General features: G+C 45.1%; 4 protein-coding genes across 4 annotated transcripts; all 4 read left to right on the plus strand.

The window, feature by feature from the left end:
* Nucleotides 1–765: 765 nt before the first annotated feature.
* On the plus strand, nt 766–5,505 carry LOC307135585 (zona pellucida sperm-binding protein 4-like; the record flags this gene model as incomplete). Its single annotated transcript, XM_079832160.1, has 8 exons — nt 766–807; nt 4,058–4,202; nt 4,275–4,462; nt 4,529–4,626; nt 4,699–4,862; nt 4,930–5,122; nt 5,192–5,333; nt 5,416–5,505. The coding sequence occupies 8 exons, from the start codon at nt 766–768 to the stop codon at nt 5,503–5,505; spliced, it is 1,062 nt and encodes a 353-aa protein (XP_079688286.1).
* Nucleotides 5,506–5,521: 16 nt separating this feature from the next.
* On the plus strand, nt 5,522–11,243 carry LOC307135587 (zona pellucida sperm-binding protein 4-like; the record flags this gene model as incomplete). The annotated part of the gene is made up of 8 exons (XM_079832162.1): nt 5,522–5,530; nt 9,798–9,942; nt 10,015–10,202; nt 10,269–10,366; nt 10,437–10,600; nt 10,668–10,860; nt 10,930–11,071; nt 11,154–11,243. The coding sequence occupies 8 exons, from the start codon at nt 5,522–5,524 to the stop codon at nt 11,241–11,243; spliced, it is 1,029 nt and encodes a 342-aa protein (XP_079688288.1).
* Nucleotides 11,244–11,259: 16 nt separating this feature from the next.
* LOC307135588 (zona pellucida sperm-binding protein 4-like) lies at nt 11,260–17,160 on the plus strand (the record flags this gene model as incomplete). Its single annotated transcript, XM_079832163.1, has 9 exons — nt 11,260–11,268; nt 15,572–15,716; nt 15,789–15,976; nt 16,043–16,140; nt 16,213–16,376; nt 16,444–16,636; nt 16,706–16,847; nt 16,930–17,002; nt 17,084–17,160. 9 exons carry the CDS (start codon nt 11,260–11,262, stop codon nt 17,158–17,160), a joined length of 1,089 nt encoding a protein of 362 aa, XP_079688289.1.
* An 823-nt stretch (nt 17,161–17,983) lies between these two features.
* LOC307135589 (zona pellucida sperm-binding protein 4-like) lies at nt 17,984–22,783 on the plus strand (the record flags this gene model as incomplete). The annotated part of the gene is made up of 8 exons (XM_079832164.1): nt 17,984–18,025; nt 21,336–21,480; nt 21,553–21,740; nt 21,807–21,904; nt 21,977–22,140; nt 22,208–22,400; nt 22,470–22,611; nt 22,694–22,783. 8 exons carry the CDS (start codon nt 17,984–17,986, stop codon nt 22,781–22,783), a joined length of 1,062 nt encoding a protein of 353 aa, XP_079688290.1.
* Nucleotides 22,784–22,796: the final 13 nt, after the last annotated feature.

The raw sequence follows: 22,796 nt of genomic DNA on the forward strand, positions 1-22,796 counted from the left end.
CTGGAGTCAGCTCTTTCATGACTGTTCTCAGTTTGATTTATTGGGATTCACTACTAAACCAGTTCCATTAGCAAGGTTGTGCAGTCTAACTGAGGTGCTTAACTTGAACTAAACAAACCAAGCCTTTGAACTGAACTATTTGCAAAGCTCCAGTTGCTAACCTGGGCCCCTGTTCTTCATGGTGACTAATTAGGGGTTTAACTTGTCTGTTTGGGTCTTTAGGTATGACTGGACCTATAATTTAGTCCCTTAACTAATGTATCCCACCTGGGTTGTCTGAGGACCTATTTACACCTGGTACTAAAGCATTTAATCTGATCACACGTGGACCATGCTAAATACAAGTATAAACTGGGTCTAAATTGTTTTGAGCTGGGGGGGGTGGGGTTATTTTTAGAGACTTTAGGTCTGTGGCCAGTTGCATAAACCGCTTGAACTAGTACTAAAAGTTAGTCATCTAATTTCTTCTTCACTTTACCTAACTGTTTAAAGTCTGTTACATAAGTTAGATTAATCTAAATTTTATTGGTTAAATCTTAACTGCTAGTAGGTTAAACTAGTTAAGACCGAGTCTTAACATAGAGGCTAGGATTATGCAATTGACCCCTGATATTAAAATAAGAAACTGAGGGCAAGTGGACAGGCTGATTCAATTCACTTTTTCATGCCCTTTTCCCACTACTGTCTGTGGTGATTCAGATGTACATCATTGCTTGCATTGTATGATTGCCCACTACTGGTTGAATTGGAAAGTCCTAAGTACATATGAGTAGACTCGTCCCTTCTGTCATAATCAAGGAGTCGAGGGTCTGTCCATATAAACCTCCCTTGTCCACTTGTGGAACACTTCAAACTGGTGACAGGGATTACCCCGAGGGGAAGTGCTTGGGGAGGTTTGTGAGTGTGTTGCCAAATGTGGAACTACATACTACTCTATTTCTGTAGTAATGTGCAACCTCAGTGCTGCATTTGACACTGTCGATCACAACATACTTCTTGACAGGCTGGAAAACTGGGTTGGGCTTTCTGGGATGGTCCTTAAATGGTCCAGGACATACTTAGAAGGGAGAGGTTATTATGTGAGTATAGGTGACCATAAGTCTGAGTGGACATCCATGACATGCGGAGTCCCACAAGGGTCAATTCTTGTTCCACTCCTATTCCACCTGTACATGCTCCCACTGAGCCAAATAATGAGAGAGAACCAAATGGCTGACGACACCCAGATCTACTTAGGCCTATCACCTAATGACTACAGCCCCATTGACTCCCTGTGCAAATGCATTGATGAAGTTAACAACTGGATGTACCAAAACTTTCTTCAGTTAAACAAAGACAAAACTCAACTCATTGCATTTGGAAACAAAGATGAAGTTCTCAAGGTGAACGCATACCTTGAAGCTAGGGGTCAGACAACTAAAGATCAAGTCAGGAATCTGGGTGTGATTCTGGAGTCAGACCTGAGTTTCAGTAGTCATGTCAAAGCAATAACTAAATCAGCTTACTATCATATCAAGAATTAGATGCTTTGTTTCCAGGCAAGACTTGGAGAAACTTGTTCATGCTTTCATCTCCAGTAGGGTGGACTATTGTAATGGTCTTCTCACCGGCCTTCCCAAAAAGACCATTAGACAGCTGCAGCTCATACAGGACGCTGAGCAGAACCAGAACATATGACCATATCACACCAGTCCTCAGGTCTTTACACTGGCTTCCAGTTACATTTAGAATAGATTATAAAGTATTATTACTTGTATATAAATCACTCAATGACCTAGGACCTCAATACATTGCAGATATGCTGATTAAATACAAACCCAACAGATCACTCAGATCATCAGGATCAAGTCAGTTAGAAATACCAAGGGTTCACTCAAAGCAAGGAGATTCTGCTTTTAGCTCTTATGCCAGCCGCAGCTGAACCAGCTTCCTGAACAGATCTGATGTGCTCCAACAGCAGCCACTTTCAAATCCAGACTCAAAAGATGAGTACTCCCTCTGGTGCGAGGAAGACCCGTTTAGATCTGGTCTGACGGGTAAAACATCTAGAGAACGCCCTCAAGTTAGGCCAAGAAGATTTGTCTGTAAGTGTACGGTCTAAACGCACAGTTACCTGACAAATATTTTTAAAGTAAACCTGACTCTCCATTTTCTTCCACCCCAGATAGGGGTTTTCATCTTTATTTTTTATTTCTTTCCATTCCTATTATAACTGTTTTAATTCACTTACGAATATTTTCATTTCATTTCTGTGTAAAGCACTTTGAATTGCCACTGTGTATGAAATGTGCTATACAAAAAAACTTGCCTTGCCTTGCCTTGCCTTGACGGATAGATCTGTAGAGATAGCCCTGGGGGTTCAGTCCATGAAGATTTTTCTGTAAGGGTAATGTTTAAATGCACAGTTACCTGACAAATATTTTTTACGTAAACCTGACTCTCCATTTTCATCCACTTCAGATAGGGGTTATACTATATATAAATATTTTATTTTATTCACTACGAATATTTGAATTCTATTTCTGTGTAAAGCACTTAGAATTGCCACTGTGTTTGAAATGTGCTATACAAATAAACTTGCCTTGCCTTGCCTAATGCTAGTTACCATTTCAGCACGTCTACAAGCAAAGCTGAATGCACCAAACATCTACCCAAGGTACTTTGGGCAAGCTCCAGTAGCAAAACTGAGAATTAATCTTTTTATTTGTCTTCAACATGACAAATCTGACCAATTGGAATCAAGAAACATCACATGCATATAATCTTGAGAACCAATGGAATCTGCCAGTTGCATAAACTCTCACTCGTGCAAGTCTGGAGAATCATGACTGCTAATGAAGAGGGAGGGATTATCGTTAATTAGCCAAAATCTGTAGAGTACAAAAAGACCAAAGAGCAGCATCTCAACAGTGTGACTAGCTGTTGAACAATGGCAGGAAGTTGGTGTGCTGGTCAGTGGCTGGCACTTTGTGTGTGGTTTTGTGCTTTCTGTCATGCTGTTCCACAGTGGAATTATCCGGCCAAGAAGTCTCAAACTCTGATATTACAGCAAACTGACCAGCGGCTTCAACAACAAGCTAGTCAACAGTTTTCTCCGCAGGTTCAACAAGCTAGTCAGCAGTCTCTTCCGTGGGGTCAACAGCAAGCTAGTCAGCAGTCTCCTCCGTGGGGTCAACAGCAAGCTAGTCAGCAGTCTCCTCCGTGGGGTCAACAGCAAGCTAGTCAGCAGTCTCCTCCGTGGGGTCAACAGCAAGCTAGTCAGCAGTCTCCTCCGTGGGGTCAACAGCAAGCTAGTCAGCAGTCTCCTCCGTGGGGTCAACAGCAAGCTAGTCAGCAGTCTCCTCCGTGGGGTCAACAGCAAGCTAGTCAGCAGTCTCCTCCGTGGGGTCAACAGCAAGCGAGTCAGCAGGTTCAAGCTAGTCAGCAGTCTCCTCCGTGGGGTCAACAGCAAGCTAGTCAGCAGTCTCCTCCGTGGGGTCAACAGCAAGCTAGTCAGCAGTCTCTTCCGTGGGGTCAACAGCAAGCTAGTCAGCAGTCTCCTCCGTGGGGTCAACAGCAAGCTAGTCAGCAGGTTCAAGCTAGTCAGCAGTCTCTTCCGTGGGTTAAACCGCGAGCTAGTCAGCAGTTTCCTCAGAAGGTTCAACAAGCTAGTCAGCAGTTTCCTCAGAAGGTTCAACAAGCTAGTAAGCAGTTTCCTCAGAAGGTTCAACAAGCTAGTAAGCAGTTTCCTCAGAAGGTTCAACAAGCTAGTAAGCAGTTTCCTCAGAAAGTTCAACAAGCTAGTCAGCAGTTTCCTCAGAAGGTTCAACAAGCTAGTAAGCAGTTTCCTCAGAAGGTTCAACAAGCTAGTAAGCAGTTTCCTCAGAAGGTTCAACAAGCTAGTCAGCAGTTTCCTCAGAAGGTTCAACAAGCTAGTCAGCAGTTTCCTCAGAAGGTACAACAAGCTAGTCAGCAGTTTCCTCAGAAGGTTCAACAAGCTAGTCAACAGGTTCAACAAGCTAGTCAACAGTTTCATCAAGCTAGTCAACAGTTTCCTCAGCTGGTTCACACTAAGCAGCCAGTGGCACAGGCAGAGCCTCTTGACAAATGTGCTGTAGCGGATTATGAGCAGATCCAATGTGGTCCACCTGGAATCAGTGGTGCTGAGTGTGAAGCCATCAACTGCTGCTTTAACGGACAGCAGTGTTACTATGGGAAGGCAGGTAAGAGTGTCGAGTCAATGTAAAGGTGTTCATGTTCAACTGATCCTCAGCAATAACCTGCTCTCGTTCCAGTGACTGTCCAGTGTATAAGAGATGGTCAGTTTGTGGTAGTGGTGGCTAGAGATGTTACTCTGCCTCGCTTGAGCCTGGATTCAGTCCGTCTCCTGGGTGGAAGCGACCCACCTTGCAGTCCTGTGGGATCCACACCTTCCTTTGCTATATACCAGTTCCCTGTCACTGCCTGTGGCACGAGCATGATGGTGAGTAGCTGCTTGTGGTTCTGCATGGCTTAAAATGGACTGGATGCCAACAGTTACTATTTGCAGGAGGACAGTGGATATGTGGTGTATGAAAACAGAATGACCTCCTCGTATGAAGTGGGTGTTGGACCACTTGGTTCCATCACAAGGGACAGCCATTTTGAGTAGGTGCTCTTACGCTTTAGCATGAATGTTAATCCTTGGCAAATGCTAAAAGCTCACTGTTTGTTGTCCAGGCTTCTCTTCCAGTGTAGGTACTCTGCTACTGCTGTGGAGGCTCTGGTTGTGGAGGTCAACACTGTTCCTGCACCTCCACCAGTAGCTGCTCCTGGACCCCTCAGGGTGGAGCTTAGACTGGCGAATGGTCAATGTGTCACCAAAGGCTGTGCAGAAGGCAAGTGTGCATAAGTATATTCTAAACTCCAGGTTACAGCAGTTTCTGGTTGAACGCCGGTGTTCTTCCTCAGGGGACGAGGCGTACACGTCCTACTACAGTGGTGCTGATTATCCGGTCACAAAAGTCCTGCGGGAGCCTGTGTATGTTGAGGTGCGCATTTTGGAGAGGACCGACCCCAACATTGTCCTAATGCTGGGACGTTGCTGGGCGACATCAACCCCCAGTCCACTCAGTCTACCCCAATGGGACCTTCTGGTCGACGGGTGAGTAAGGCCAGTCTTTATCCATCTAGTGTGCTGTAAGGCATCTCTGACTGCCTCTTTGTCTTTCAGATGCCCTTACCAGGATGACCGTTACCTGACCACATTGGTGGCTGGATCTTCTGGTCTTCAGTTCCCAACCCACTACAAGCGCTTTGTTGTGAAGATGTTCACATTTGTGGATCCAGCATCACTGGCTCCTCTGCAGGAAACCGTATGCTCCGCAGCCTTACCTGAACCCTTAATATTAGTCTTATAGTGATTTCTGTGGCTTAACCCTTTTCCCTCTCTGTTAGATCTTCATCCACTGTAGTACAGCGGTGTGCCATCCCTCTTCTGGCTCCTGTGAGCAAAGCTGCGCTAGGAAAAGTGAGTGCTTGCTGTAAACTGACTTCAGGAACCATGAGAGTGGTATTTAAATGCCTAATGTTTCTACCCCTTCTCTTACAGGAAGAGACACGCATGTCAAGACCGTCTCTAGTGGACAAACTGTGGTGTCTAGTGGAGAAGTTACCCTGGTCATGTGAATTTGGTTGTTTTAATAAACTTCTTGAATCCACATTAGTCTTTGGCATTGATTTCTGACTGGAGTCAGCTCTTTCATGACTGTTCTCAGTTTGATTTATTGGGATTCACTACTAAACCAGTTCCATTAGCAAGGTTGTGCAGTCTAACTGAGGTGCTTAACTTGAACTAAACAAACCAAGCCTTTGAACTGAACTATTTGCAAAGCTCCAGTTGCTAACCTGGGCCCCTGTTCTTCATGGTGACTAATTAGGGGTTTAACTTGTCTGTTTGGGTCTTTAGGTATGACTGGACCTATAATTTAGTCCCTTAACTAATGTATCCCACCTGGGTTGTCTGAGGACCTATTTACACCTGGTACTAAAGCATTTAATCTGATCACACGTGGACCATGCTAAATACAAGTATAAACTGGGTCTAAATTGTTTTGAGCTGGGGGGGGTGGGGTTATTTTTAGAGACTTTAGGTCTGTGGCCAGTTGCATAAACCGCTTGAACTAGTACTAAAAGTTAGTCATCTAATTTCTTCTTCACTTTACCTAACTGTTTAAAGTCTGTTACATAAGTTAGATTAATCTAAATTTTATTGGTTAAATCTTAACTGCTAGTAGGTTAAACTAGTTAAGACCGAGTCTTAACATAGAGGCTAGGATTATGCAATTGACCCCTGATATTAAAATAAGAAACTGAGGGCAAGTGGACAGGCTGATTCAATTCACTTTTTCATGCCCTTTTCCCACTACTGTCTGTGGTGATTCAGATGTACATCATTGCTTGCATTGTATGATTGCCCACTACTGGTTGAATTGGAAAGTCCTAAGTACATATGAGTAGACTCGTCCCTTCTGTCATAATCAAGGAGTCGAGGGTCTGTCCATATAAACCTCCCTTGTCCACTTGTGGAACACTTCAAACTGGTGACAGGGATTACCCCGAGGGGAAGTGCTTGGGGAGGTTTGTGAGTGTGTTGCCAAATGTGGAACTACATACTACTCTATTTCTGTAGTAATGTGCAACCTCAGTGCTGCATTTGACACTGTCGATCACAACATACTTCTTGACAGGCTGGAAAACTGGGTTGGGCTTTCTGGGATGGTCCTTAAATGGTCCAGGACATACTTAGAAGGGAGAGGTTATTATGTGAGTATAGGTGACCATAAGTCTGAGTGGACATCCATGACATGCGGAGTCCCACAAGGGTCAATTCTTGTTCCACTCCTATTCCACCTGTACATGCTCCCACTGAGCCAAATAATGAGAGAGAACCAAATGGCTGACGACACCCAGATCTACTTAGGCCTATCACCTAATGACTACAGCCCCATTGACTCCCTGTGCAAATGCATTGATGAAGTTAACAACTGGATGTACCAAAACTTTCTTCAGTTAAACAAAGACAAAACTCAACTCATTGCATTTGGAAACAAAGATGAAGTTCTCAAGGTGAACGCATACCTTGAAGCTAGGGGTCAGACAACTAAAGATCAAGTCAGGAATCTGGGTGTGATTCTGGAGTCAGACCTGAGTTTCAGTAGTCATGTCAAAGCAATAACTAAATCAGCTTACTATCATATCAAGAATTAGATGCTTTGTTTCCAGGCAAGACTTGGAGAAACTTGTTCATGCTTTCATCTCCAGTAGGGTGGACTATTGTAATGGTCTTCTCACCGGCCTTCCCAAAAAGACCATTAGACAGCTGCAGCTCATACAGGACGCTGAGCAGAACCAGAACATATGACCATATCACACCAGTCCTCAGGTCTTTACACTGGCTTCCAGTTACATTTAGAATAGATTATAAAGTATTATTACTTGTATATAAATCACTCAATGACCTAGGACCTCAATACATTGCAGATATGCTGATTAAATACAAACCCAACAGATCACTCAGATCATCAGGATCAAGTCAGTTAGAAATACCAAGGGTTCACTCAAAGCAAGGAGATTCTGCTTTTAGCTCTTATGCCAGCCGCAGCTGAACCAGCTTCCTGAACAGATCTGATGTGCTCCAACAGCAGCCACTTTCAAATCCAGACTCAAAAGATGAGTACTCCCTCTGGTGCGAGGAAGACCCGTTTAGATCTGGTCTGACGGGTAAAACATCTAGAGAACGCCCTCAAGTTAGGCCAAGAAGATTTGTCTGTAAGTGTACGGTCTAAACGCACAGTTACCTGACAAATATTTTTAAAGTAAACCTGACTCTCCATTTTCTTCCACCCCAGATAGGGGTTTTCATCTTTATTTTTTATTTCTTTCCATTCCTATTATAACTGTTTTAATTCACTTACGAATATTTTCATTTCATTTCTGTGTAAAGCACTTTGAATTGCCACTGTGTATGAAATGTGCTATACAAAAAAACTTGCCTTGCCTTGCCTTGCCTTGACGGATAGATCTGTAGAGATAGCCCTGGGGGTTCAGTCCATGAAGATTTTTCTGTAAGGGTAATGTTTAAATGCACAGTTACCTGACAAATATTTTTTACGTAAACCTGACTCTCCATTTTCATCCACTTCAGATAGGGGTTATACTATATATAAATATTTTATTTTATTCACTACGAATATTTGAATTCTATTTCTGTGTAAAGCACTTAGAATTGCCACTGTGTTTGAAATGTGCTATACAAATAAACTTGCCTTGCCTTGCCTAATGCTAGTTACCATTTCAGCACGTCTACAAGCAAAGCTGAATGCACCAAACATCTACCCAAGGTACTTTGGGCAAGCTCCAGTAGCAAAACTGAGAATTAATCTTTTTATTTGTCTTCAACATGACAAATCTGACCAATTGGAATCAAGAAACATCACATGCATATAATCTTGAGAACCAATGGAATCTGCCAGTTGCATAAACTCTCACTCGTGCAAGTCTGGAGAATCATGACTGCTAATGAAGAGGGAGGGATTATCGTTAATTAGCCAAAATCTGTAGAGTACAAAAAGACCAAAGAGCAGCATCTCAACAGTGTGACTAGCTGTTGAACAATGGCAGGAAGTTGGTGTGCTGGTCAGTGGCTGGCACTTTGTGTGTGGTTTTGTGCTTTCTGTCATGCTGTTCCACAGTGGAATTATCCGGCCAAGAAGTCTCAAACTCTGATATTACAGCAAACTGACCAGCGGCTTCAACAACAAGCTAGTCAACAGTTTTCTCCGCAGGTTCAACAAGCTAGTCAGCAGTCTCTTCCGTGGGGTCAACAGCAAGCTAGTCAGCAGTCTCCTCCGTGGGGTCAACAGCAAGCTAGTCAGCAGTCTCCTCCGTGGGGTCAACAGCAAGCTAGTCAGCAGGTTCAAGCTAGTCAGCAGTCTCCTCCATGGGGTCAACAGCAAGCTAGTCAGCAGTCTCCTCCGTGGGGTCAACAGCAAGCTAGTCAGCAGTCTCCTCCGGGGGGTCAACAGCAAGCTAGTCAGCAGTCTCCTCCGTGGGGTCAACAGCAAGCTAGTCAGCAGTCTCCTCCGTGGGGTCAACAGCAAGCTAGTCAGCAGTCTCCTCCGTGGGGTCAACAGCAAGCGAGTCAGCAGGTTCAAGCTAGTCAGCAGTCTCCTCCGTGGGGTCAACAGCAAGCTAGTCAGCAGTCTCCTCCGTGGGGTCAACAGCAAGCTAGTCAGCAGTCTCCTCCGTGGGGTCAACAGCAAGCTAGTCAGCAGTCTCTTCCGTGGGGTCAACAGCAAGCTAGTCAGCAGTCTCCTCCGTGGGGTCAACAGCAAGCTAGTCAGCAGGTTCAAGCTAGTCAGCAGTCTCTTCCGTGGGTTAAACCGCGAGCTAGTCAGCAGTTTCCTCAGAAGGTTCAACAAGCTAGTAAGCAGTTTCCTCAGAAGGTTCAACAAGCTAGTCAGCAGTTTCCTCAGAAGGTTCAACAAGCTAGTAAGCAGTTTCCTCAGAAGGTTCAACAAGCTAGTAAGCAGTTTCCTCAGAAGGTTCAACAAGCTAGTCAGCAGTTTCCTCAGAAGGTACAACAAGCTAGTCAGCAGTTTCCTCAGAAGGTTCAACAAGCTAGTAAGCAGTTTCCTCAGAAGGTTCAACAAGCTAGTAAGCAGTTTCCTCAGAAGGTTCAACAAGCTAGTCAACAGTTTCCTCAGAAGGTTCAACAAGCTAGTCAACAGTTTCATCAAGCTAGTCAACAGTTTCCTCAGCTGGTTCACACTAAGCAGCCAGTGGCACAGGCAGAGCCTCTTGACAAATGTGCTGTAGCGGATTATGAGCAGATCCAATGTGGTCCACCTGGAATCAGTGGTGCTGAGTGTGAAGCTATCAACTGCTGCTTTAACGGACAGCAGTGTTACTATGGGAAGGCAGGTAAGAGTGTCGAGTCAATGTAAAGGTGTTCATGTTCAACTGATCCTCAGCAATAACCTGCTCTCGTTCCAGTGACTGTCCAGTGTATAAGAGATGGTCAGTTTGTGGTAGTGGTGGCTAGAGATGTTACTCTGCCTCGCTTGAGCCTGGATTCAGTCCGTCTCCTGGGTGGAAGCGACCCACCTTGCAGTCCTGTGGGATCCACACCTTCCTTTGCTATATACCAGTTCCCTGTCACTGCCTGTGGCACGAGCATGATGGTGAGTAGCTGCTTGTGGTTCTGCATGGCTTAAAATGGACTGGATGCCAACAGTTACTATTTGCAGGAGGACAGTGGATATGTGGTGTATGAAAACAGAATGACCTCCTCGTATGAAGTGGGTGTTGGACCACTTGGTTCCATCACAAGGGACAGCCATTTTGAGTAGGTGCTCTTACGCTTTAGCATGAATGTTAATCCTTGGCAAATGCTAAAAGCTCACTGTGTTGTCCAGGCTTCTCTTCCAGTGTAGGTACTCTGCTACTGCTGTGGAGGCTCTGGTTGTGGAGGTCAACACTGTTCCTGCACCTCCACCAGTAGCTGCTCCTGGACCCCTCAGGGTGGAGCTTAGACTGGCGAATGGTCAATGTGTCACCAAAGGCTGTGCAGAAGGCAAGTGTGCATAAGTATATTCTAAACTCCAGGTTACAGCAGTTTCTGGTTGAACGCCGGTGTTCTTCCTCAGGGGACGAGGCGTACACGTCCTACTACAGTGGTGCTGATTATCCGGTCACAAAAGTCCTGCGGGAGCCTGTGTATGTTGAGGTGCGCATTTTGGAGAGGACCGACCCCAACATTGTCCTAATGCTGGGACGTTGCTGGGCGACATCAACCCCCAGTCCACTCAGTCTACCCCAATGGGACCTTCTGGTCGACGGGTGAGTAAGGCCAGTCTTTATCCATCTAGTGTGCTGTAAGGCATCTCTGACTGCCTCTTTGTCTTTCAGATGCCCTTACCAGGATGACCGTTACCTGACCACATTGGTGGCTGGATCTTCTGGTCTTCAGTTCCCAACCCACTACAAGCGCTTTGTTGTGAAGATGTTCACATTTGTGGATCCAGCATCACTGGCTCCTCTGCAGGAAACCGTATGCTCCGCAGCCTTACCTGAACCCTTAATATTAGTCTTATAGTGATTTCTGTGGCTTAACCCTTTTCCCTCTCTGTTAGATCTTCATCCACTGTAGTACAGCGGTGTGCCATCCCTCTTCTGGCTCCTGTGAGCAAAGCTGCGCTAGGAAAAGTGAGTGCTTGCTGTAAACTGACTTCAGGAACCATGAGAGTGGTATTTAAATGCCTAATGTTTCTACCCCTTCTCTTACAGGAAGAGACACGCATGTCAAGACCGTCTCTAGTGGACAAACTGTGGTGTCTAGTGGAGAAGTTACCCTGGTCATGTGAATTTGGTTGTTTTAATAAACTTCTTGAATCCACATTAGTCTTTGGCATTGATTTCTGACTGGAGTCAGCTCTTTCATGACTGTTCTCAGTTTGATTTATTGGGATTCACTACTAAACCAGTTCCATTAGCAAGGTTGTGCAGTCTAACTGAGGTGCTTAACTTGAACTAAACAAACCAAGCCTTTGAACTGAACTATTTGCAAAGCTCCAGTTGCTAACCTGGGCCCCTGTTCTTCATGGTGACTAATTAGGGGTTTAACTTGTCTGTTTGGGTCTTTAGGTATGACTGGACCTATAATTTAGTCCCTTAACTAATGTATCCCACCTGGGTTGTCTGAGGACCTATTTACACCTGGTACTAAAGCATTTAATCTGATCACACGTGGACCATGCTAAATACAAGTATAAACTGGGTCTAAATTGTTTTGAGCTGGGGGGGGTGGGGTTATTTTTAGAGACTTTAGGTCTGTGGCCAGTTGCATAAACCGCTTGAACTAGTACTAAAAGTTAGTCATCTAATTTCTTCTTCACTTTACCTAACTGTTTAAAGTCTGTTACATAAGTTAGATTAATCTAAATTTTATTGGTTAAATCTTAACTGCTAGTAGGTTAAACTAGTTAAGACCGAGTCTTAACATAGAGGCTAGGATTATGCAATTGACCCCTGATATTAAAATAAGAAACTGAGGGCAAGTGGACAGGCTGATTCAATTCACTTTTTCATGCCCTTTTCCCACTACTGTCTGTGGTGATTCAGATGTACATCATTGCTTGCATTGTATGATTGCCCACTACTGGTTGAATTGGAAAGTCCTAAGTACATATGAGTAGACTCGTCCCTTCTGTCATAATCAAGGAGTCGAGGGTCTGTCCATATAAACCTCCCTTGTCCACTTGTGGAACACTTCAAACTGGTGACAGGGATTACCCCGAGGGGAAGTGCTTGGGGAGGTTTGTGAGTGTGTTGCCAAATGTGGAACTACATACTACTCTATTTCTGTAGTAATGTGCAACCTCAGTGCTGCATTTGACACTGTCGATCACAACATACTTCTTGACAGGCTGGAAAACTGGGTTGGGCTTTCTGGGATGGTCCTTAAATGGTCCAGGACATACTTAGAAGGGAGAGGTTATTATGTGAGTATAGGTGACCATAAGTCTGAGTGGACATCCATGACATGCGGAGTCCCACAAGGGTCAATTCTTGTTCCACTCCTATTCCACCTGTACATGCTCCCACTGAGCCAAATAATGAGAGAGAACCAAATGGCTGACGACACCCAGATCTACTTAGGCCTATCACCTAATGACTACAGCCCCATTGACTCCCTGTGCAAATGCATTGATGAAGTTAACAACTGGATGTACCAAAACTTTCTTCAGTTAAACAAAGACAAAACTCAACTCATTGCATTTGGAAACAAAGATGAAGTTCTCAAGGTGAACGCATACCTTGAAGCTAGGGGTCAGACAACTAAAGATCAAGTCAGGAATCTGGGTGTGATTCTGGAGTCAGACCTGAGTTTCAGTAGTCATGTCAAAGCAATAACTAAATCAGCTTACTATCATATCAAGAATTAGATGCTTTGTTTCCAGGCAAGACTTGGAGAAACTTGTTCATGCTTTCATCTCCAGTAGGGTGGACTATTGTAATGGTCTTCTCACCGGCCTTCCCAAAAAGACCATTAGACAGCTGCAGCTCATACAGGACGCTGAGCAGAACCAGAACATATGACCATATCACACCAGTCCTCAGGTCTTTACACTGGCTTCCAGTTACATTTAGAATAGATTATAAAGTATTATTACTTGTATATAAATCACTCAATGACCTAGGACCTCAATACATTGCAGATATGCTGATTAAATACAAACCCAACAGATCACTCAGATCATCAGGATCAAGTCAGTTAGAAATACCAAGGGTTCACTCAAAGCAAGGAGATTCTGCTTTTAGCTCTTATGCCAGCCGCAGCTGAACCAGCTTCCTGAACAGATCTGATGTGCTCCAACAGCAGCCACTTTCAAATCCAGACTCAAAAGATGAGTACTCCCTCTGGTGCGAGGAAGACCCGTTTAGATCTGGTCTGACGGGTAAAACATCTAGAGAACGCCCTCAAGTTAGGCCAAGAAGATTTGTCTGTAAGTGTACGGTCTAAACGCACAGTTACCTGACAAATATTTTTAAAGTAAACCTGACTCTCCATTTTCTTCCACCCCAGATAGGGGTTTTCATCTTTATTTTTTATTTCTTTCCATTCCTATTATAACTGTTTTAATTCACTTACGAATATTTTCATTTCATTTCTGTGTAAAGCACTTTGAATTGCCACTGTGTATGAAATGTGCTATACAAAAAAACTTGCCTTGCCTTGCCTTGCCTTGACGGATAGATCTGTAGAGATAGCCCTGGGGGTTCAGTCCATGAAGATTTTTCTGTAAGGGTAATGTTTAAATGCACAGTTACCTGACAAATATTTTTTACGTAAACCTGACTCTCCATTTTCATCCACTTCAGATAGGGGTTATACTATATATAAATATTTTATTTTATTCACTACGAATATTTGAATTCTATTTCTGTGTAAAGCACTTAGAATTGCCACTGTGTTTGAAATGTGCTATACAAATAAACTTGCCTTGCCTTGCCTAATGCTAGTTACCATTTCAGCACGTCTACAAGCAAAGCTGAATGCACCAAACATCTACCCAAGGTACTTTGGGCAAGCTCCAGTAGCAAAACTGAGAATTAATCTTTTTATTTGTCTTCAACATGACAAATCTGACCAATTGGAATCAAGAAACATCACATGCATATAATCTTGAGAACCAATGGAATCTGCCAGTTGCATAAACTCTCACTCGTGCAAGTCTGGAGAATCATGACTGCTAATGAAGAGGGAGGGATTATCGTTAATTAGCCAAAATCTGTAGAGTACAAAAAGACCAAAGAGCAGCATCTCAACAGTGTGACTAGCTGTTGAACAATGGCAGGAAGTTGGTGTGCTGGTCAGTGGCTGGCACTTTGTGTGTGGTTTTGTGCTTTCTGTCATGCTGTTCCACAGTGGAATTATCCGGCCAAGAAGTCTCAAACTCTGATATTACAGCAAACTGACCAGCGGCTTCAACAACAAGCTAGTCAACAGTTTTCTCCGCAGGTTCAACAAGCTAGTCAGCAGTCTCTTCCGTGGGGTCAACAGCAAGCTAGTCAGCAGTCTCCTCCGTGGGGTCAACAGCAAGCTAGTCAGCAGTCTCCTCCGTGGGGTCAACAGCAAGCTAGTCAGCAGTCTCCTCCGTGGGGTCAACAGCAAGCTAGTCAGCAGTCTCCTCCGTGGGGTCAACAGCAAGCTAGTCAGCAGTCTCCTCCGTGGGGTCAACAGCAAGCTAGTCAGCAGTCTCCTCCGTGGGGTCAACAGCAAGCTAGTCAGCAGTCTCCTCCGTGGGGTCAACAGCAAGCTAGTCAGCAGTCTCCTCCGTGGGGTCAACAGCAAGCTAGTCAGCAGTCTCCTCCGTGGGGTCAACAGCAAGCTAGTCAGCAGGTTCAAGCTAGTCAGCAGTCTCCTCCGTGGGGTCAACAGCAAGCTAGTCAGCAGTCTCCTCCGTGGGGTCAACAGCAAGCTAGTCAGCAGTCTCTTCCGTGGGGTCAACAGCAAGCTAGTCAGCAGTCTCCTCCGTGGGGTCAACAGCAAGCTAGTCAGCAGGTTCAAGCTAGTCAGCAGTCTCTTCCGTGGGTTAAACCGCGAGCTAGTCAGCAGTTTCCTCAGAAGGTTCAACAAGCTAGTCAGCAGTTTCCTCAGAAGGTTCAACAAGCTAGTAAGCAGTTTCCTCAGAAGGTTCAACAAGCTAGTAAGCAGTTTCCTCAGAAGGTTCAACAAGCTAGTAAGCAGTTTCCTCAGAAAGTTCAACAAGCTAGTCAGCAGTTTCCTCAGAAGGTTCAACAAGCTAGTAAGCAGTTTCCTCAGAAGGTTCAACAAGCTAGTAAGCAGTTTCCTCAGAAGGTTCAACAAGCTAGTCAGCAGTTTCCTCAGAAGGTTCAACAAGCTAGTCAGCAGTTTCCTCAGAAGGTACAACAAGCTAGTCAGCAGTTTCCTCAGAAGGTTCAACAAGCTAGTCAACAGGTTCAACAAGCTAGTCAACAGTTTCATCAAGCTAGTCAACAGTTTCCTCAGCTGGTTCACACTAAGCAGCCAGTGGCACAGGCAGAGCCTCTTGACAAATGTGCTGTAGCGGATTATGAGCAGATCCAATGTGGTCCACCTGGAATCAGTGGTGCTGAGTGTGAAGCCATCAACTGCTGCTTTAACGGACAGCAGTGTTACTATGGGAAGGCAGGTAAGAGTGTCGAGTCAATGTAAAGGTGTTCATGTTCAACTGATCCTCAGCAATAACCTGCTCTCGTTCCAGTGACTGTCCAGTGTATAAGAGATGGTCAGTTTGTGGTAGTGGTGGCTAGAGATGTTACTCTGCCTCGCTTGAGCCTGGATTCAGTCCGTCTCCTGGGTGGAAGCGACCCACCTTGCAGTCCTGTGGGATCCACACCTTCCTTTGCTATATACCAGTTCCCTGTCACTGCCTGTGGCACGAGCATGATGGTGAGTAGCTGCTTGTGGTTCTGCATGGCTTAAAATGGACTGGATGCCAACAGTTACTATTTGCAGGAGGACAGTGGATATGTGGTGTATGAAAACAGAATGACCTCCTCGTATGAAGTGGGTGTTGGACCACTTGGTTCCATCACAAGGGACAGCCATTTTGAGTAGGTGCTCTTACGCTTTAGCATGAATGTTAATCCTTGGCAAATGCTAAAAGCTCACTGTTTGTTGTCCAGGCTTCTCTTCCAGTGTAGGTACTCTGCTACTGCTGTGGAGGCTCTGGTTGTGGAGGTCAACACTGTTCCTGCACCTCCACCAGTAGCTGCTCCTGGACCCCTCAGGGTGGAGCTTAGACTGGCGAATGGTCAATGTGTCACCAAAGGCTGTGCAGAAGGCAAGTGTGCATAAGTATATTCTAAACTCCAGGTTACAGCAGTTTCTGGTTGAACGCCGGTGTTCTTCCTCAGGGGACGAGGCGTACACGTCCTACTACAGTGGTGCTGATTATCCGGTCACAAAAGTCCTGCGGGAGCCTGTGTATGTTGAGGTGCGCATTTTGGAGAGGACCGACCCCAACATTGTCCTAATGCTGGGACGTTGCTGGGCGACATCAACCCCCAGTCCACTCAGTCTACCCCAATGGGACCTTCTGGTCGACGGGTGAGTAAGGCCAGTCTTTATCCATCTAGTGTGCTGTAAGGCATCTCTGACTGCCTCTTTGTCTTTCAGATGCCCTTACCAGGATGACCGTTACCTGACCACATTGGTGGCTGGATCTTCTGGTCTTCAGTTCCCAACCCACTACAAGCGCTTTGTTGTGAAGATGTTCACATTTGTGGATCCAGCATCACTGGCTCCTCTGCAGGAAACCGTATGCTCCGCAGCCTTACCTGAACCCTTAATATTAGTCTTATAGTGATTTCTGTGGCTTAACCCTTTTCCCTCTCTGTTAGATCTTCATCCACTGTAGTACAGCGGTGTGCCATCCCTCTTCTGGCTCCTGTGAGCAAAGCTGCGCTAGGAAAAGTGAGTGCTTGCTGTAAACTGACTTCAGGAACCATGAGAGTGGTATTTAAATGCCTAATGTTTCTACCCCTTCTCTTACAGGAAGAGACACGCATGTCAAGACCGTCTCTAGTGGACAAACTGTGGTGTCTAGTGGAGAAGTTACCCTGGTCATGTGAATTTGGTTGTTTTAATAAACTTCTTGAATCCACATTAGTCTTTGGCATTGATTTCTGACTGGAGTCAGCTCTTTCATGACTGTTCTCAGTTTGATTTATTGGGATTCACTACTAAACCAGTTCCATTAGCAAGGTTGTGCAGTCTAACTGAGGTGCTTAACTTGAACTAAACAAACCAAGCCTTTGAACTGAACTATTTGCAAAGCTCCAGTTGCTAACCTGGGCCCCTGTTCTTCATGGTGACTAATTAGGGGTTTAACTTGTCTGTTTGGGTCTTTAGGTATGACTGGACCTATAATTTAGTCCCTTAACTAATGTATCCCACCTGGGTTGTCTGAGGACCTATTTACACCTGGTACTAAAGCATTTAATCTGATCACACGTGGACCATGCTAAATACAAGTATAAACTGGGTCTAAATTGTTTTGAGCTGGGGGGGGTGGGGTTATTTTTAGAGACTTTAGGTCTGTGGCCAGTTGCATAAACCGCTTGAACTAGTACTAAAAGTTAGTCATCTAATTTCTTCTTCACTTTACCTAACTGTTTAAAGTCTGTTACATAAGTTAGATTAATCTAAATTTTATTGGTTAAATCTTAACTGCTAGTAGGTTAAACTAGTTAAGACCGAGTCTTAACATAGAGGCTAGGATTATGCAATTGACCCCTGATATTAAAATAAGAAACTGAGGGCAAGTGGACAGGCTGATTCAATTCACTTTTTCATGCCCTTTTCCCACTACTGTCTGTGGTGATTCAGATGTACATCATTGCTTGCATTGTATGATTGCCCACTACTGGTTGAATTGGAAAGTCCTAAGTACATATGAGTAGACTCGTCCCTTCTGTCATAATCAAGGAGTCGAGGGTCTGTCCATATAAACCTCCCTTGTCCACTTGTGGAACACTTCAAACTGGTGACAGGGATTACCCCGAGGGGAAGTGCTTGGGGAGGTTTGTGAGTGTGTTGCCAAATGTGGAACTACATACTACTCTATTTCTGTAGTAATGTGCAACCTCAGTGCTGCATTTGACACTGTCGATCACAACATACTTCTTGACAGGCTGGAAAACTGGGTTGGGCTTTCTGGGATGGTCCTTAAATGGTCCAGGACATACTTAGAAGGGAGAGGTTATTATGTGAGTATAGGTGACCATAAGTCTGAGTGGACATCCATGACATGCGGAGTCCCACAAGGGTCAATTCTTGTTCCACTCCTATTCCACCTGTACATGCTCCCACTGAGCCAAATAATGAGAGAGAACCAAATGGCTGACGACACCCAGATCTACTTAGGCCTATCACCTAATGACTACAGCCCCATTGACTCCCTGTGCAAATGCATTGATGAAGTTAACAACTGGATGTACCAAAACTTTCTTCAGTTAAACAAAGACAAAACTCAACTCATTGCATTTGGAAACAAAGATGAAGTTCTCAAGGTGAACGCATACCTTGAAGCTAGGGGTCAGACAACTAAAGATCAAGTCAGGAATCTGGGTGTGATTCTGGAGTCAGACCTGAGTTTCAGTAGTCATGTCAAAGCAATAACTAAATCAGCTTACTATCATATCAAGAATTAGATGCTTTGTTTCCAGGCAAGACTTGGAGAAACTTGTTCATGCTTTCATCTCCAGTAGGGTGGACTATTGTAATGGTCTTCTCACCGGCCTTCCCAAAAAGACCATTAGACAGCTGCAGCTCATACAGGACGCTGAGCAGAACCAGAACATATGACCATATCACACCAGTCCTCAGGTCTTTACACTGGCTTCCAGTTACATTTAGAATAGATTATAAAGTATTATTACTTGTATATAAATCACTCAATGACCTAGGACCTCAATACATTGCAGATATGCTGATTAAATACAAACCCAACAGATCACTCAGATCATCAGGATCAAGTCAGTTAGAAATACCAAGGGTTCACTCAAAGCAAGGAGATTCTGCTTTTAGCTCTTATGCCAGCCGCAGCTGAACCAGCTTCCTGAACAGATCTGATGTGCTCCAACAGCAGCCACTTTCAAATCCAGACTCAAAAGATGAGTACTCCCTCTGGTGCGAGGAAGACCCGTTTAGATCTGGTCTGACGGGTAAAACATCTAGAGAACGCCCTCAAGTTAGGCCAAGAAGATTTGTCTGTAAGTGTACGGTCTAAACGCACAGTTACCTGACAAATATTTTTAAAGTAAACCTGACTCTCCATTTTCTTCCACCCCAGATAGGGGTTTTCATCTTTATTTTTTATTTCTTTCCATTCCTATTATAACTGTTTTAATTCACTTACGAATATTTTCATTTCATTTCTGTGTAAAGCACTTTGAATTGCCACTGTGTATGAAATGTGCTATACAAAAAAACTTGCCTTGCCTTGCCTTGCCTTGACGGATAGATCTGTAGAGATAGCCCTGGGGGTTCAGTCCATGAAGATTTTTCTGTAAGGGTAATGTTTAAATGCACAGTTACCTGACAAATATTTTTTACGTAAACCTGACTCTCCATTTTCATCCACTTCAGATAGGGGTTATACTATATATAAATATTTTATTTTATTCACTACGAATATTTGAATTCTATTTCTGTGTAAAGCACTTAGAATTGCCACTGTGTTTGAAATGTGCTATACAAATAAACTTGCCTTGCCTTGCCTAATGCTAGTTACCATTTCAGCACGTCTACAAGCAAAGCTGAATGCACCAAACATCTACCCAAGGTACTTTGGGCAAGCTCCAGTAGCAAAACTGAGAATTAATCTTTTTATTTGTCTTCAACATGACAAATCTGACCAATTGGAATCAAGAAACATCACATGCATATAATCTTGAGAACCAATGGAATCTGCCAGTTGCATAAACTCTCACTCGTGCAAGTCTGGAGAATCATGACTGCTAATGAAGAGGGAGGGATTATCGTTAATTAGCCAAAATCTGTAGAGTACAAAAAGACCAAAGAACAGCATCTCAACAGTGTGACTAGCTGTTGAACAATGGCAGGAAGTTGGTGTGCTGGTCAGTGGCTGGCACTTTGTGTGTGGTTTTGTGCTTTCTGTCATGCTGTTCCACAGTGGAATTATCCGGCCAAGAAGTCTCAAACTCTGATATTACAGCAAACTGACCAGCGGCTTCAACAACAAGCTAGTCAACAGTTTTCTCCGCAGGTTCAACAAGCTAGTCAGCAGTCTCTTCCGTGGGGTCAACAGCAAGCTAGTCAGCAGTCTCCTCCGTGGGGTCAACAGCAAGCTAGTCAGCAGTCTCCTCCGTGGGGTCAACAGCAAGCTAGTCAGCAGGTTCAAGCTAGTCAGCAGTCTCCTCCATGGGGTCAACAGCAAGCTAGTCAGCAGTCTCCTCCGTGGGGTCAACAGCAAGCTAGTCAGCAGTCTCCTCCGTGGGGTCAACAGCAAGCTAGTCAGCAGTCTCCTCCGTGGGGTCAACAGCAAGCTAGTCAGCAGTCTCCTCCGTGGGGTCAACAGCAAGCTAGTCAGCAGTCTCCTCCGTGGGGTCAACAGCAAGCTAGTCAGCAGTCTCCTCCGTGGGGTCAACAGCAAGCGAGTCAGCAGGTTCAAGCTAGTCAGCAGTCTCCTCCGTGGGGTCAACAGCAAGCTAGTCAGCAGTCTCCTCCGTGGGGTCAACAGCAAGCTAGTCAGCAGTCTCCTCCGTGGGGTCAACAGCAAGCTAGTCAGCAGTCTCTTCCGTGGGGTCAACAGCAAGCTAGTCAGCAGTCTCCTCCGTGGGGTCAACAGCAAGCTAGTCAGCAGGTTCAAGCTAGTCAGCAGTCTCTTCCGTGGGTTAAACCGCGAGCTAGTCAGCAGTTTCCTCAGAAGGTTCAACAAGCTAGTAAGCAGTTTCCTCAGAAGGTTCAACAAGCTAGTCAGCAGTTTCCTCAGAAGGTTCAACAAGCTAGTAAGCAGTTTCCTCAGAAGGTTCAACAAGCTAGTAAGCAGTTTCCTCAGAAGGTTCAACAAGCTAGTCAGCAGTTTCCTCAGAAGGTACAACAAGCTAGTCAGCAGTTTCCTCAGAAGGTTCAACAAGCTAGTAAGCAGTTTCCTCAGAAGGTTCAACAAGCTAGTAAGCAGTTTCCTCAGAAGGTTCAACAAGCTAGTCAACAGGTTCAACAAGCTAGTCAACAGTTTCATCAAGCTAGTCAACAGTTTCCTCAGCTGGTTCACACTAAGCAGCCAGTGGCACAGGCAGAGCCTCTTGACAAATGTGCTGTAGCGGATTATGAGCAGATCCAATGTGGTCCACCTGGAATCAGTGGTGCTGAGTGTGAAGCTATCAACTGCTGCTTTAACGGACAGCAGTGTTACTATGGGAAGGCAGGTAAGAGTGTCGAGTCAATGTAAAGGTGTTCATGTTCAACTGATCCTCAGCAATAACCTGCTCTCGTTCCAGTGACTGTCCAGTGTATAAGAGATGGTCAGTTTGTGGTAGTGGTGGCTAGAGATGTTACTCTGCCTCGCTTGAGCCTGGATTCAGTCCGTCTCCTGGGTGGAAGCGACCCACCTTGCAGTCCTGTGGGATCCACACCTTCCTTTGCTATATACCAGTTCCCTGTCACTGCCTGTGGCACGAGCATGATGGTGAGTAGCTGCTTGTGGTTCTGCATGGCTTAAAATGGACTGGATGCCAACAGTTACTATTTGCAGGAGGACAGTGGATATGTGGTGTATGAAAACAGAATGACCTCCTCGTATGAAGTGGGTGTTGGACCACTTGGTTCCATCACAAGGGACAGCCATTTTGAGTAGGTGCTCTTACGCTTTAGCATGAATGTTAATCCTTGGCAAATGCTAAAAGCTCACTGTTTGTTGTCCAGGCTTCTCTTCCAGTGTAGGTACTCTGCTACTGCTGTGGAGGCTCTGGTTGTGGAGGTCAACACTGTTCCTGCACCTCCACCAGTAGCTGCTCCTGGACCCCTCAGGGTGGAGCTTAGACTGGCGAATGGTCAATGTGTCACCAAAGGCTGTGCAGAAGGCAAGTGTGCATAAGTATATTCTAAACTCCAGGTTACAGCAGTTTCTGGTTGAACGCCGGTGTTCTTCCTCAGGGGACGAGGCGTACACGTCCTACTACAGTGGTGCTGATTATCCGGTCACAAAAGTCCTGCGGGAGCCTGTGTATGTTGAGGTGCGCATTTTGGAGAGGACCGACCCCAACATTGTCCTAATGCTGGGACGTTGCTGGGCGACATCAACCCCCAGTCCACTCAGTCTACCCCAATGGGACCTTCTGGTCGACGGGTGAGTAAGGCCAGTCTTTATCCATCTAGTGTGCTGTAAGGCATCTCTGACTGCCTCTTTGTCTTTCAGATGCCCTTACCAGGATGACCGTTACCTGACCACATTGGTGGCTGGATCTTCTGGTCTTCAGTTCCCAACCCACTACAAGCGCTTTGTTGTGAAGATGTTCACATTTGTGGATCCAGCATCACTGGCTCCTCTGCAGGAAACCGTATGCTCCGCAGCCTTACCTGAACCCTTAATATTAGTCTTATAGTGATTTCTGTGGCTTAACCCTTTTCCCTCTCTGTTAGATCTTCATCCACTGTAGTACAGCGGTGTGCCATCCCTCTTCTGGCTCCTGTGAGCAAAGCTGCGCTAGGAAAAGTGAGTGCTTGCTGTAAACTGACTTCAGGA

Source organism: Gobio gobio (assembly GCF_949357685.1).
Source record: "Gobio gobio genome assembly, chromosome: 12".
In the NCBI taxonomy this organism is placed as follows: domain Eukaryota; kingdom Metazoa; phylum Chordata; class Actinopteri; order Cypriniformes; family Gobionidae; genus Gobio; species Gobio gobio.